At 42.2% G+C, this 12,465-nt stretch overlaps 1 protein-coding gene across 1 annotated transcript; it reads right to left on the bottom strand.

Annotated features, from left to right (window-relative positions):
* On the bottom strand, nt 5,657–11,488 carry GPR78 (G protein-coupled receptor 78). Its single transcript, XM_021396734.1, has 3 exons — nt 10,577–11,488; nt 10,077–10,190; nt 5,657–6,378 (listed from the first exon to the last, which is right to left on the bottom strand). Exons 1-3 carry the CDS (start codon nt 11,242–11,244, stop codon nt 6,141–6,143), a joined length of 1,020 nt encoding a protein of 339 aa, XP_021252409.1. The 5' UTR covers nt 11,245–11,488; the 3' UTR covers nt 5,657–6,140.

Here is a 12,465-nt window from a genome sequence, read left to right as displayed (position 1 = left end):
TGGAAAAAGAGTTGAAACGTAAGAGAATGTGTTAACTGAAGATACTTCAGGGTTAGGCACGAGGAACAGAGACCTTGGGAATTGTTTCAAGATTTCGGTCTATTTGGTTTACTTAAGGAAATTTAGAAATTTCAACATATGTAGGATAGCTTATTTTGAATTTGCTGGACAAAAACCATATGGATGTTGTGTGCAAACGGAAAGATGCAGTGAAATGGATGAAGCATACATAACAATATCCTTCAGTTATGTCACAAAGAGTACTTTGTTTTTATATGGAAAGCTTTAATTGTCCATAGCGAGATGCTCAGCTGCTTGCTATATTTGATTGTAGAATGGACCCAGAGATGAAGATGCTTCAGTTAATGTTTGTAGTGTTTCTGAAACCTGTCTAAAAAGCATAACTGAGTGAGTGAAGTTCTTGTCACTCAGAAATACCTTTCATTATATGGACCTTGTGACATTTAACACACATGCTTTGCAATATGTTTCATTTGCATGGAGTCTACAAGAAGCCTAGCTGGGAGTGACTCACATTTTATTTATTTCTCACTTACAGGAAACTAGGTGTTCTCTGCTCTTTTCATTATGCCCCCTTAGAGACCTTCATGCACCTACATGTCCTGGCAAGAAAAACTAGTAGATGCTAGTAGAGAGAAAGGAATTAGGCATATGCAGAAATAGGGGCAGATACTTAGCCTGCTTGACATCCATAAGACACAGGGAACAGCAGCTTCAGCTCCAAGGAACTGTTTGCACACATTTTGCCAGGTGACATTTTGCTCTCCAAAGATTCTGGCACAGAAAGATGCTCATATATTTACAACCTTTCTTAAGGTCAACTCTGCTGTGTCTCCAATGGAGCCATTAAATATTAATTGGACCTCCTTTCCAAAAATAAAAACCAGAATCCTTAATTTACTTGTGTAATTAACACCTCTTACAAACCAGGTGTCCTCCTAAACTAGGCTAAGCAAGCTATTTGTAATTCACAATCTCAAAATATGTTATGTGCTTTTGAGACAAAGTTGCTTGTACAATTCTGCATGCAGAGTGGCACATAATTATTTTGGGAAAACAAACAAAATAACCTCCAAAGACTTAAATGCATGAGCATAAAATATGCCAGTCATGTGATCCAGTCAGTGCTTCCAGTCCATGCAGAATTGTTCTGTTCACTGTAAGTATAAATATATACATATTTAAGCACTTTAGCCGAGTGAGTTTGAACGTCTTGTCCAACAACAGTCAATGCTGCTAAATTTCTCAAAGAGCTTGCAACTCACTGTCACAAGGAGCAAGATCAGTTTTCCTGTAAGAAGTTGTGAAAGATGTTTGATTACCATGTGTTTCTTTACATAATAAGCCTAACATTAGCTCTGAAATTTAAGTTCAGCACCATAATTACTCATGTTCAAATAAAGTAAATATGCGTTCAGTAATTACTGAACTCTGCACATTATTTGCAAAAGTTTAATAGGTATTAATTTATCCAGGAAGAACTTGCCTGCTCTGCAACAGGGGTAAAGAAACTACAGACTAAAAATTCACAGACCTGAGTTCTTCGTCACCATCTCAACTCAGAGATGCATAAGTTTTCATTATCACACAACCCAACAGAACAAATTTTGGTATTGTACTTCGACTGAAGAACATCCATCTTGCCAAGACTGAGCAGGCTAGGATCCAGCTCATGCCTACATGTTTTGGGAATCAGTATAAGTACTGCTTCTCTCTTATTAACTCAAGAACTCAGCCTGATTGTCAGTCTCAGAGTTTATCTACAATATAGGATCTAAGCAAAAAAATAACAAAAAAATAAATTCCTGTTTTCTTCGGGGAGGCAGCTCTCTATAGATAAGTGTTAGAGCACTCACCTAGGAAATGTGGCAGACAGACCTGCTTCCTTCTTCTTTGAGAGCAGATTCAAATTCCATCCCAAGTCTTGTCAGAAAGCATCTGAATCATCAGGCTTGGAAATACCTTGGTGAAGGTGTGTGAAGAAAAACAAACTGAAGTTGAATGTCACCTTAGTTGCATAGACTAGTTAAATTGTCCTTCAGAGATTTTAATCTGACTGCATTAGAAGAAAGATGTCACTCAAAGAATGTCGGCGCTTAGTCCCGTTAGAGAATTCTCTCAGTCAATGTAGCACAGAATAGTAAGTCCCTTTATTGTGTTTGACAGACATCTTATATATCCTCCACTCGTAAGCAGTAAATCCACTCACGGTTAATTGGCCTTAAGTTCTTCCCAACAACATAGTTAACAAACAAAGGGTTCCTTAACTGTCCCAGATGTGACCACTAATGTGCATACTAAAGGAGCATTCTGTTTACACGTTAGCCCTGTCTCCATACTCCCAAGGCCTCATAGCGATAAGATCTACCAGAGTCTGTTAAACTCCTTGTTGTTACATCTCCCCCCACAAAAGAAGGCACAGTTCTGAAGGTGCTGACTTTATAACTATAGCTCTGGGCAAACAATGTTTCTCCTGCTGCTCTTTAGCAACTCACCATCATTTTCCCTAATCAAACACAGGTGGGACTGAGCTCCTTCACACTGGGTGAGTCAGTACTGGGCAGTCCCTGCTGACTACACATTTCCACTAGGGAACCAAATCACAGTATTCCCAGCTCTCTAGCAGACCTGCCAGGTATTTGCTGGTCCCCCATCTCCTAGCAGAAACCACTCTGGGCTCCTGGGGGGTACGCTTTTTGGAGCTCTACACTTGAACTAACAAGAGTGTGTAAGATGCCATTTGGATATTGCACTTCAGCATTTCTGAAATCTCATCCAAACTAAACCCTACTGTCAGGATTATGTATCCAGTGATCGCTTTATCAAAAATATCTGTAGGACAAAATCCACAACACTGATCCCTTTGTGGCACAGTGTATTTTCCCTTTACCTTCTCCTACCTCAGAATAACCAAGAACATGATGAATGAAGCACCAAGCTAGTAGAAGTTTCTCCTGCATTGGGAAACCAGAGGTGTGAAACCAAGATCCCTCACTGGATGCTTCCTAATCGGTGAGGAAAGCAGAGCAAACCCTCCTCTGGAGTGGAGTGGAGTGGAGAGAAGGTGGTGAGCAGAAGAAAGAAAGAAAGATTTCCTTGCAGAACCAGCTGTGCATACTGAGCAGAGGAAGATGCTTCTTGCTAATTCACATAAAATTATTTACAAATCAATATTAAGAGGGAAAGCTAGAAAAAGAACTATAGCTCTTCTCACCTTTCCTTATCTTCATATGCCTTTAATTTTCTTTTGGAGCATACCGTAGACCTCAGCCTCCTAATGCTTTGTGGAATTAAATATAAAAGACACTCTGCAACACCCAGAACAGACTTAAGATCTTTTTGTTCTTCAGCTGGACCTAAGTACCTCCAGAAATTTTTGGCACTTTGCATGAGTCGGTTGTATTGTGAACTGCGTGTATGATAACAACCTAAACTGACATGAATCAGCTTTGTTAATTAACTCATTGGCAGATACTGCTGCTTCACTATCATAGAATTTTTTGAGTTGAAAGGGACCCTAAAAGGTCATCTATTCCAGCTCACCTGCAGTGAACATGGATACCTTCAGCTTCATCAAGTGTTCAGAGGCCAGTCCAGCCTGACCTTGAATGTCTCCAGAGATGGGGCATCAATCACCTCTCAGGGCAACTTGTGCCAATGCCTCTATCGTTATTGTAAAAAACTTTTTTCTCTATACCCAATCTAAATCTCCCCTCTTTTAGTATGAGACCTCTTCCCTTTGTTCTGTCACGACAGACCCTGCTAAAGAGTCTGTCTCCTTCTATCTTATAGCCCCCTTTTAAATACCAAAAGGCCGTTATCAGGTTTCTTTGCAGCCTTCTCTTCTCCAGGCTGAATTCTGGTTTATGCCTTTAAAATGTCACTTTAGTTTAAGTGCTTTAGATGTTTATTGTTATAATAGCTTTAAAATTTTATTTTTACATTTTCACTCACTATTTTGTTGATACTGAAAAAGAAAGGCTTTTATCATTTGTGTGTCTTGGAAGTGTCAGTTCAGTATATGTAACTATATGTGACATATTCCTTTCTTAAAGTGAAAGAAGTGTTCAGGAAACCACAGGTCAGCTAAAAATTGTAGGTATCACTAAACCCATCTTTCCTCACAGGGAATTGCTGTAGAATACCAAACTTTTGGCAAAAAACTGACTCCATAAGAACAGAAAAGTTAGTAGAGGTATCTGATCCTGGTGTTGTAGTTGTCATGAAAGAGGGAAGCACCAGGCTTTTGAAGCAGCGTGATGGGGTGGGGAGGCTTGTGGAGGCAACAGGAAGACAGTAAAACTGGAAAGATTCCACACATAAGGGTTTTTTTTTTTTTTTGGAAATTATTGTATTTACACAAAATTGGAGGGAGTACAAATACTTTACTAAGAAGACAAAACCATTATAGTACATTCCATTTAAACACAGGCAGATCTAGAGACGCAAAGCACAGAGGCCTAAGGTACTTGCATGACCAAAAAAAAAAAAAAGAAAGAAAAGCATCAGAAAGGCAGGAGATAAGAGAACATTGTATTTGTTATGAAGAATCACCTTTCCTTGACTTCATTAGGTTTGCAGAAAGGTGCTCTTCTTCCATGTCGTGGATGATGTCAACAACCCTTTCTCCATGACCACTCAGACACTGATTTTGCAAAACAGTAAAGCATCTACTTAATTTTTGGCATGGGAATAGAGCCATTATCTTCAAAGGAAATTATATTTGTGCCTAATCACATGCTTATATACTTAGTTTGACCAGGAAGAGACTTCTCAGTGCTTAATAGGGTCAAGTTTATTGGTACATAAAAAATAAGTGTTCTTTACTGTCTTCTTCTTTTTCTTCTAAAATATATTTTAGAATTGCTTTAATTTACCCCTCTTGTCCTTGATTAGAAAATAGTAGCTTATTGAATGCTATAGAATATTTTTATTTGTGTCTTATATCATCAAAGGAATATTGTTCAAAAATAATTCCTACATTTTATTTTCCAAAGCCTGTTTAGATTTAAAAATAAATAAATGAGAAAAATACATGTAATAATAAAGCAGCTTTGTGTTTCTGGGCATTTGGCAGCAGGTTTGTTACAATATTTCTTAGACATCTCTTGGTATTTGTTAAAATTATCAGATTAATTGATCAATATAAAAGAAAAGGTTATACAATATTATTACAATCCACCAAATATAGTTAATGCATGAAATATTTTACACATTTTGTGTTCCTTAAAAAGAATTAACATACAGTAGCCTCTTCTTTCAAACCAAATATCTTCCAAAGTAACTGTCCTTGAACACAGTGGTAGCTGTCATTTCTACCATGTAACTGATCTTTTCTCTTTTATGTTATCTTGAATAAAAGCTTGTTTGAATGGGACTAGCTCAGTGATGTAACTACAGTGCTATTTAGCTAAACTCCATATATGTTTTTGTTACTGTTGCTGCAATTATTGTAATCACATACCACTGAAGTGCTAAATAGTAGTAACTCAGATACGTGGACTTTGGTTATGCTTGATAGAATACTGGCATATCGAATATATGTACCACTTCCTAAAGGCTATGTTACAATCATGATGCCTGGTAATAAAGAATAATAACAATAACAATCTCAGATTCAAAGTGCTGACCCATATCAATCACTTGAGGCACCAATACAATAAATCAATTGAAAGACTTATTTTTAATGTTCAAAACCAACAGGGCAGATCCAGGACTGCCAAGGTGCATGCGCAGCACAGAGGATGCTGAACCTCTCCTTCCAAGCCAGGGATTCCCATGCTCCCAGGATACAGTAGGATGTCACATCTGCTATGGGATGCTCCAAGAAATATCAAGTCTTCAGCCTTGAAATATTAAAAGCTCCTCTAAAGCCTGCAAAGGCTCTCATAAACCCTTCAAGACTACTCCATTCCCTCAGGGACAAGGCTTTGCCATATATCCCACTAGCTGCAGACCAGGGAAGAGCGTTTTGGGAAAGTCTACAAAGAAATGCATTGCATTAATGCAGCTTCCACCCCCTGGAGACACTGTCACCACTGTGAGCATGAGAGGGCAAAGGCAGCTTTCCAGCAGTGGCAATCACCTGTCTCGCTTGAAGGGGAGTGCTTGTCATGTTGTTAGTTTGTTCTGTGCAAGCAGTAATCATTTTCGGTGTCGAGAGAGCTGTTGTACCCTGATGACGGATACAGATCCCTTTTAAGTATCCTATTGACGATGTTGATCAGAACTTTTTTGTACTGTTGACGTAAAAGTGAGTAAACAAATGGGTCTGACGCAGCCTTACTGTAGGTGAGGCACTTGCTTATAATTCCCCAGTAGTAGTTTATGGTCACAAAAGGAAGGAGCTCTATCAACCTGTTAAACATTAAAGAGAGATGGAAACACTTCGGTGTTATATTCACACTGAGGCCAGTGCTCAAATCATGCCTCATGAAACATTAAAGTAACACTTATTTTCTTACAACATATGGTTCCTGCAGGATAAGCACTCTGTACTTATTAACTCCTTAGATTCAGTAAAGGCAAAGGGAACTACCTTAACAAAGCCACTGGGAAACAATAATTCCTTCTATGGAAAGAGGGGAAAACTGTGTTTTCAATGTTAATGCTTCCCTGAAATATACATAACAAAGTACTTCAGTTTATTGCTACGCTTTCTGAATATAGAGGTTTGTGCTGATACGTGACAGCGGTCAAAATCTTGGTGACTATCTGATTACTCCTTGCCCATGGCAAGCTTGAGATAGAGACATGCATTGGGGCACCTGTACTCACTGAACTCTTCAAATGTTTGGGCATGACACTGACGGCATCAGTCTGCTGCTCCTGAAAGCTGGGAATCTGCTTTACATACTGTCATATCTGCCAACTTACGTACAGTTTTGAGGTAAGAGTGCTTAGTACCATCTACTTACCTGTGAAAATTTCTGTGTGCACTTGGCTGACAGTTAGTTTTGCCAAAGAAAACGAGTAGACAACACTTTTATCATCATTATATGACCAGCCAGCTGTCTCCAGACCTGTGTCTCCTGGCCTGTGCTTCTTGGATGATTAGTGGCCTCAGCACCTCAGCTGAGAGAGGTGCATTAATCACAGGTAGAGAAACTGAAACTAAGCTAAACATTTTTTTCCTCAGAAGTGAAAACAAACCTTCAGACTATTCCAGCAAGTGTCTGGCATACAGCTCATCTACATAGGGCAAACTCTACACAGAGGTGGAAGGAACAGGGTAAGAAGGTTACATTATCTGTACATCTTTTGTGAAATCTCTTGGAAGGTCAAAAATATGCTATGTTATATTTATTCAGGAGGAAAAACAACAGCAACAATACACCATAAGACAAAAACAACTCTTTTCTATACTCTAAGACATCACAATTTCAAAATGCAAACTCAGGTGCTTTTTCCAGGCTTGAAGAACCTTTTGGCCTCTTTCCAATGAGCAGAGCTCCCACCCTGAAGAGTGTTCAACGTTGAAGTTGTTCAGGTCCCCCTGTATAGAAAAGCTGACTTCCCAACACTAGGGCTGAACTTTGCAACAAGCAGTTGAACTTCATCAGGAAACATTCTCTTTTGAAAAAATGAAATAATTCCTATGGCAAGTACAGTTCAGGATCAGATCACTTCTGTTTGAAGCTTGTTGGAAAATTCCACTGAATTCCAAACAGATGCAAAACATGAATAAATGAATGTATCAGACATAGAATGTGAGATATAAATAAATGTACAATAAAAGGTACTTGCTGCATGTTTCTTTTTTAGTTTATCCCATCCTGTAGTTCAATATAATAAGAAAATATACACTTGATATTTACACAGTTGATGTTTTTATAAGCACACCAAATAAGGAGAGGAAGATATCTTTCAGCTATGAAAATAGATGTACTGCTATGTGCCCCTTTTAATGTGTTATGGGCCCAAATGTAATTGCCTTGAAGCCAACAGAAGAAAAAAATCACTCAGATTTTAACAAGATAAAAGGTCTGAACTGAACAAGTCAGCCTTATAAATATCCATCTGAATGTATCTTAGTGTAATTTTCTCAATTTCAGTGACATTACAGCAAATATGGAATTAATCTGCAGGCTTTTAGTGAACAGATGAATATGTTGCTAATGATCAAAATCTCATTCACATCTCTGAAAGGGGGAGCAAACACTGATCTCATAGCACAACCTGAGTCACCAGGCCAAAAAGCAAGAGAACAGTGGAGATCTCTGTCATTGCCATCATTGAGATTACTTCAGCACAACTTTGCTAAAAATAGGGTAAGAATGGAGAAGTGGTATGATAGAAAGTCCTCCAGCCTCCACCGCTATTGCTTTTAATTCTGTGCTGCCTGGGCACTGTTTTGTCTTTGGGCCAAAGAACTTCCAGGATGTCCTTCTCAAATGCTTTCCATTTTGTGTTTACTGAACCTCTCGGTTATTGTGAATGTACCTTGAGACATGTATCTCATAAACCAAGCCTCAGTCTTCTCCTTATTGACACACGCCGTACCCATTTGTTACACAAGGAAAATGATCCATCTCACTTTTTCCAAATGTAAGGTCTGAGGAAGGAAGTCACTTTTATTTTACAATCTAGTAAGGAATAATTTGAAAAGTTTCTAAGAAATATCTCCACCTGAAAAATGTGATACTGGAATTTGCTGAGACTGGCAGTGTTCAGATGGAACGGAGATGGCAAAATCCACTTTGTTCAATACAATTATATCTTGCTTATGGTAAAAATGAATAGAAAATGACTCAGAATGTACTAAATAATGATCAATTAACCTTTTAACTCTGTGATGTAATGTTAGTATTTGTAATAATCCTTTCAACTGCAGAAAAAAACTCAGTTATGCAGACAGTCAGACCATTTTAACATCCAAATGGGGACTGAAATGTCATCCTAAAGGTTAAAAAAATTGTCATGTTTGTGCACTGACTTCCATTTGTCCCACTGCCCACGTAAGAAAAGGACAACACTGATCGTAAATGACATATGCATACATGACTGTGTAAGATCAGAGTGGCCAAATTCTGTAAGTTGGTGTGAATGGAGACCCTGACAATTTGGAAATAAATTTGAGAAAGTCTTCATCAGTGTGGTTTTGCAAAGAGTAGTGCATCTCCCTAATCAGAAGTCAGTTCTTTTAGAAAGTGTATTGAAAGCACTGTTGAATGGTGACTATTATAAAAAAAAAATAATAATTTGTGAAATTTGCAGCCCATTTATTTTAGAGACCAAAGGCTAATTCCTGAGGTGCTGCAGTTTGCTATAGTTACATTGGCTTCTGGCTCACTAATTTATGCAAGCTTTAAAAATAATAACCGTATATTGCATAAAGACCTTACAAGTAGAGAATAAGAATGACATCTGACTATTCTAAAAGGCACAGATCACCAGGGTAGATGCAAATGACTGACCAGTTGAGAAGCATAGTGTTTCCTATACATTCTTAAAGACTAATTATTGGTTTTCCTGGAAGCTAACTCCCACATCACAAGGCCAAGTTTCATCATTAGTAATAAATTCACAGACATTAATGCTTCCAGTTTGGCTTATCTGCCAAATAATCAGCCTGGATAAATTTAAATTATGTCACCTCAGCTTCTAATAGCTGCAGGCTTTGGCCTGATGCTTTTTTAGGACCTGAGCTAATCAGGAGAAGTGATCTGCTTTTCCCTCCATTGCTTAGGTTATGCTAAGAAGGAAGGGTGTCAAATGTTTTAAACTCCTTCCATCTCCCAGTGGCATGTAATTAATTCCTGGTACTCATCCTAAAAGCCTCTTGCACTTGGCAGAGGCACCCAGACCTGGCTGCAATGAGGAAAGTAGAGCCAGAAGCTGCCGGGGAGTACACAGCTCCAGAGGCAGCAGCATGTGAATGCATGTGTGAGCTTGTGCGTATGTATATGTTCTGATGGCCTCAGGTCTCCAGCAGGCTCTGCCAGCCCCAGATTAGTTGTCGACTTCCCCAGCCCCACCACTCCGGCACCGGCTCATCAGAAGGTACTTCGGTGTCTCAGACAGTCCCCTCAACCACCCCAGCAGGAGATACTGACCTGGTGATAATGTAAGGACCAAAACAGATCACGAATGATCCTATAAAAATACTGATTTTCTTGGTAGCCCGTTGCCTCCTTCTTTTCTGCTCATTGAGACAGCGCTGCTTCACACTGCAAAGGGAAAAGAGCAGCTGAGGGGTTAAGGAAAGGAGTGAGGAGGGGAGAACTGAGCCAGCTGGAGAGGGGAAGGATTGCTCCCAGTGCTGGAGTAGGGCACAACAGGGCAGCCCTAGCTCTGGGGGAAGGCAGACCTGGCCCTGCGGACCTCAAAATGACACTCATCCCAAAACGGCTCCCTGCTACCTGGGACTGACATTTAAATGATGCAGGCTACAGATGCACAGAGTGTCTGCTGGCACTGTATGCTGTAGCTTGAGCCAGGAGGGTTTGCTGGGAAGGAGCACAGGAAGGGGCACTGGGGAGACAGGACACCACTCTGCATGTGGGTACCTACTGCAAGAACCTTGGGGTGGTGGATATGAAAAGGCAAGAATTACCTGGGGTGGATATCCACCAGCAAAACCAGAGTCTGCATGGTTATAATGTCTATCCGCTTGCAGTGGAACCGGGCAACTTTCAGCACCTTTAAATAGGTGAAACACAAGATCACCAGCGACAGCATGAAACTGGTGGAGTGAAAGACGATGGTGAACACTGTAAACCTTCTCCGCTCTGTCTCTTCCTTCAGGTGCAAGGTGCAAGAGGCATAAACGCTGTTGTAATCTACCCACGAGTAAAACAAGGACACCAAGGGAAAGGTGAGAGAGTGGAGCCACGAGTAGCCCATCAGTATCACAGCATCCTTATACCGCATCTTGCTGGTGTAGCTCAAGGGGAACACCACAGCAATCCACTTGTCGATGCTGAGTGCTGCCATGCTCAGCATCGTGTTGGATGTCAGGAAAGTTTCCAGGAAACCCACCGCTTTGCAGATGCAGCCCCCGAGGGGTTGCTGGTTCCTCAGGATTCCCAGCAGGGTGAAAGGCATGTTCAGGACGGTGAGGAGCAGGTTGCAAAAGGATAAGTTCACCAGGAAAACCCCGGCGACCTGCTTGCGGATCTCTGTACTGTAGACGAAGCATAGCAGCACCAGGAGGTTGGAGAGCAGAGAGACGACCAGCACCAACACGAGGAGCAACGCCAGCAGCACGCCTGCCAAGTCCATCTCTTAGCGGGTCGCCTGGAGCGGGCGAAGGCAGGAGGAAGGGGACATCCGAGCCGGCACCGCAGCCACTGCCCGCGGCCGCCCGCGCATGTTGCCGGGGGAGCGGAGCCGGAGGAACGGGGAGAGGAGCCGGGGGCAGCGGGGTGCGAGGAGAGGGGCAGCGGGGAGAAGAGTGGGGAGAGAGGAGCCAGGGGTGCGGGCTGGGAGCTGGCCGAGGCAGAGCGGGGAAGAGCAGCCGAGGAGCGGAGAAGGGGAGCGGAGAGAGGGAGCGGGTCCGCAGCCGGGGGAGCCCGGGGACGGGAGCGGGGTCAGCGGGAGCAGGAGCCGCTGAGCCGAAAGCCGGGAGCGGAGCTCAGGGTGCGCTGTCCGCGGTGCTGAAGCGGGCGCTGAGCCGACGACGGCGCTCCCCTCGTTCAGGCCGTGGGCCGGGGTCCCCCTCGCGCCGGCGCAATGGCCATGGCCCGCCAGTGCTCTCCCCTCCTTCAGGCACTGAGCATCTTACCCCGCTGCCCAGCCCCTGAAATACTCCAGCCGCGGAGCCTCCCGCGGCGACTCATGCGCAGACGAGCAGCTGCGAGGCACAGGCTCAGGCAGGGATCGCGGAGTCGGTCTGATCCACTCCCGGACCGCAGGAGAGAGCAACAGGAAACCCAACTTTCTGCTAATGCGCAGCTCAGGAAGGATCAAAGCTGGCAGCGAGTTGCTGGTAGTTTAATCGCTGTGCTGTGCTGAGGCACACCCTGAGCACACCAGCTGTATCCGGCAGTACTGGAACCTGTAGTAAAGCTAGAGCCTGTGCACCTTGGAATGTTCCTTCCTTCCATATGATTACTTTCCCTGTGTTCTTTTGCCTTTTATTTCACAGCACCTTGAGGAATTCCAGCTTCCCTCTGGTACATTCACACTGTTCCCATCAGCCAGCAAAACCGTAAGGAAGTTGCTTAGCTAGAGACTTCATTTTGGCAACTCAGACACTTTGAAAGCCCCAAATGACTGAGCAAATGCACATAGTGGGGTAGCGCTGGCACATTCTGCAGAAAGCTAAAAAATTTCTCCTACTGTTTTGCATTTACAGTGATGTGTTAACATAACAGTAAGATGGTGAGAAACCTTTACCAGATTGTGACAAAAGCTGAAAAGACAAATATATAAGAGTCCAGAAATTCTCCCTCCGCACCTGTCAGGGAGTTGGATCATACGGCTAATGGCCAAAGATTTTGT

Source organism: Numida meleagris, chromosome 4 (genome assembly GCF_002078875.1).
Source record: "Numida meleagris isolate 19003 breed g44 Domestic line chromosome 4, NumMel1.0, whole genome shotgun sequence".
In the NCBI taxonomy this organism is placed as follows: domain Eukaryota; kingdom Metazoa; phylum Chordata; class Aves; order Galliformes; family Numididae; genus Numida; species Numida meleagris.
The sequence above is the reverse complement of the archived record's forward strand: the minus strand, read 5'-3'. Positions and strand labels throughout refer to the sequence as shown.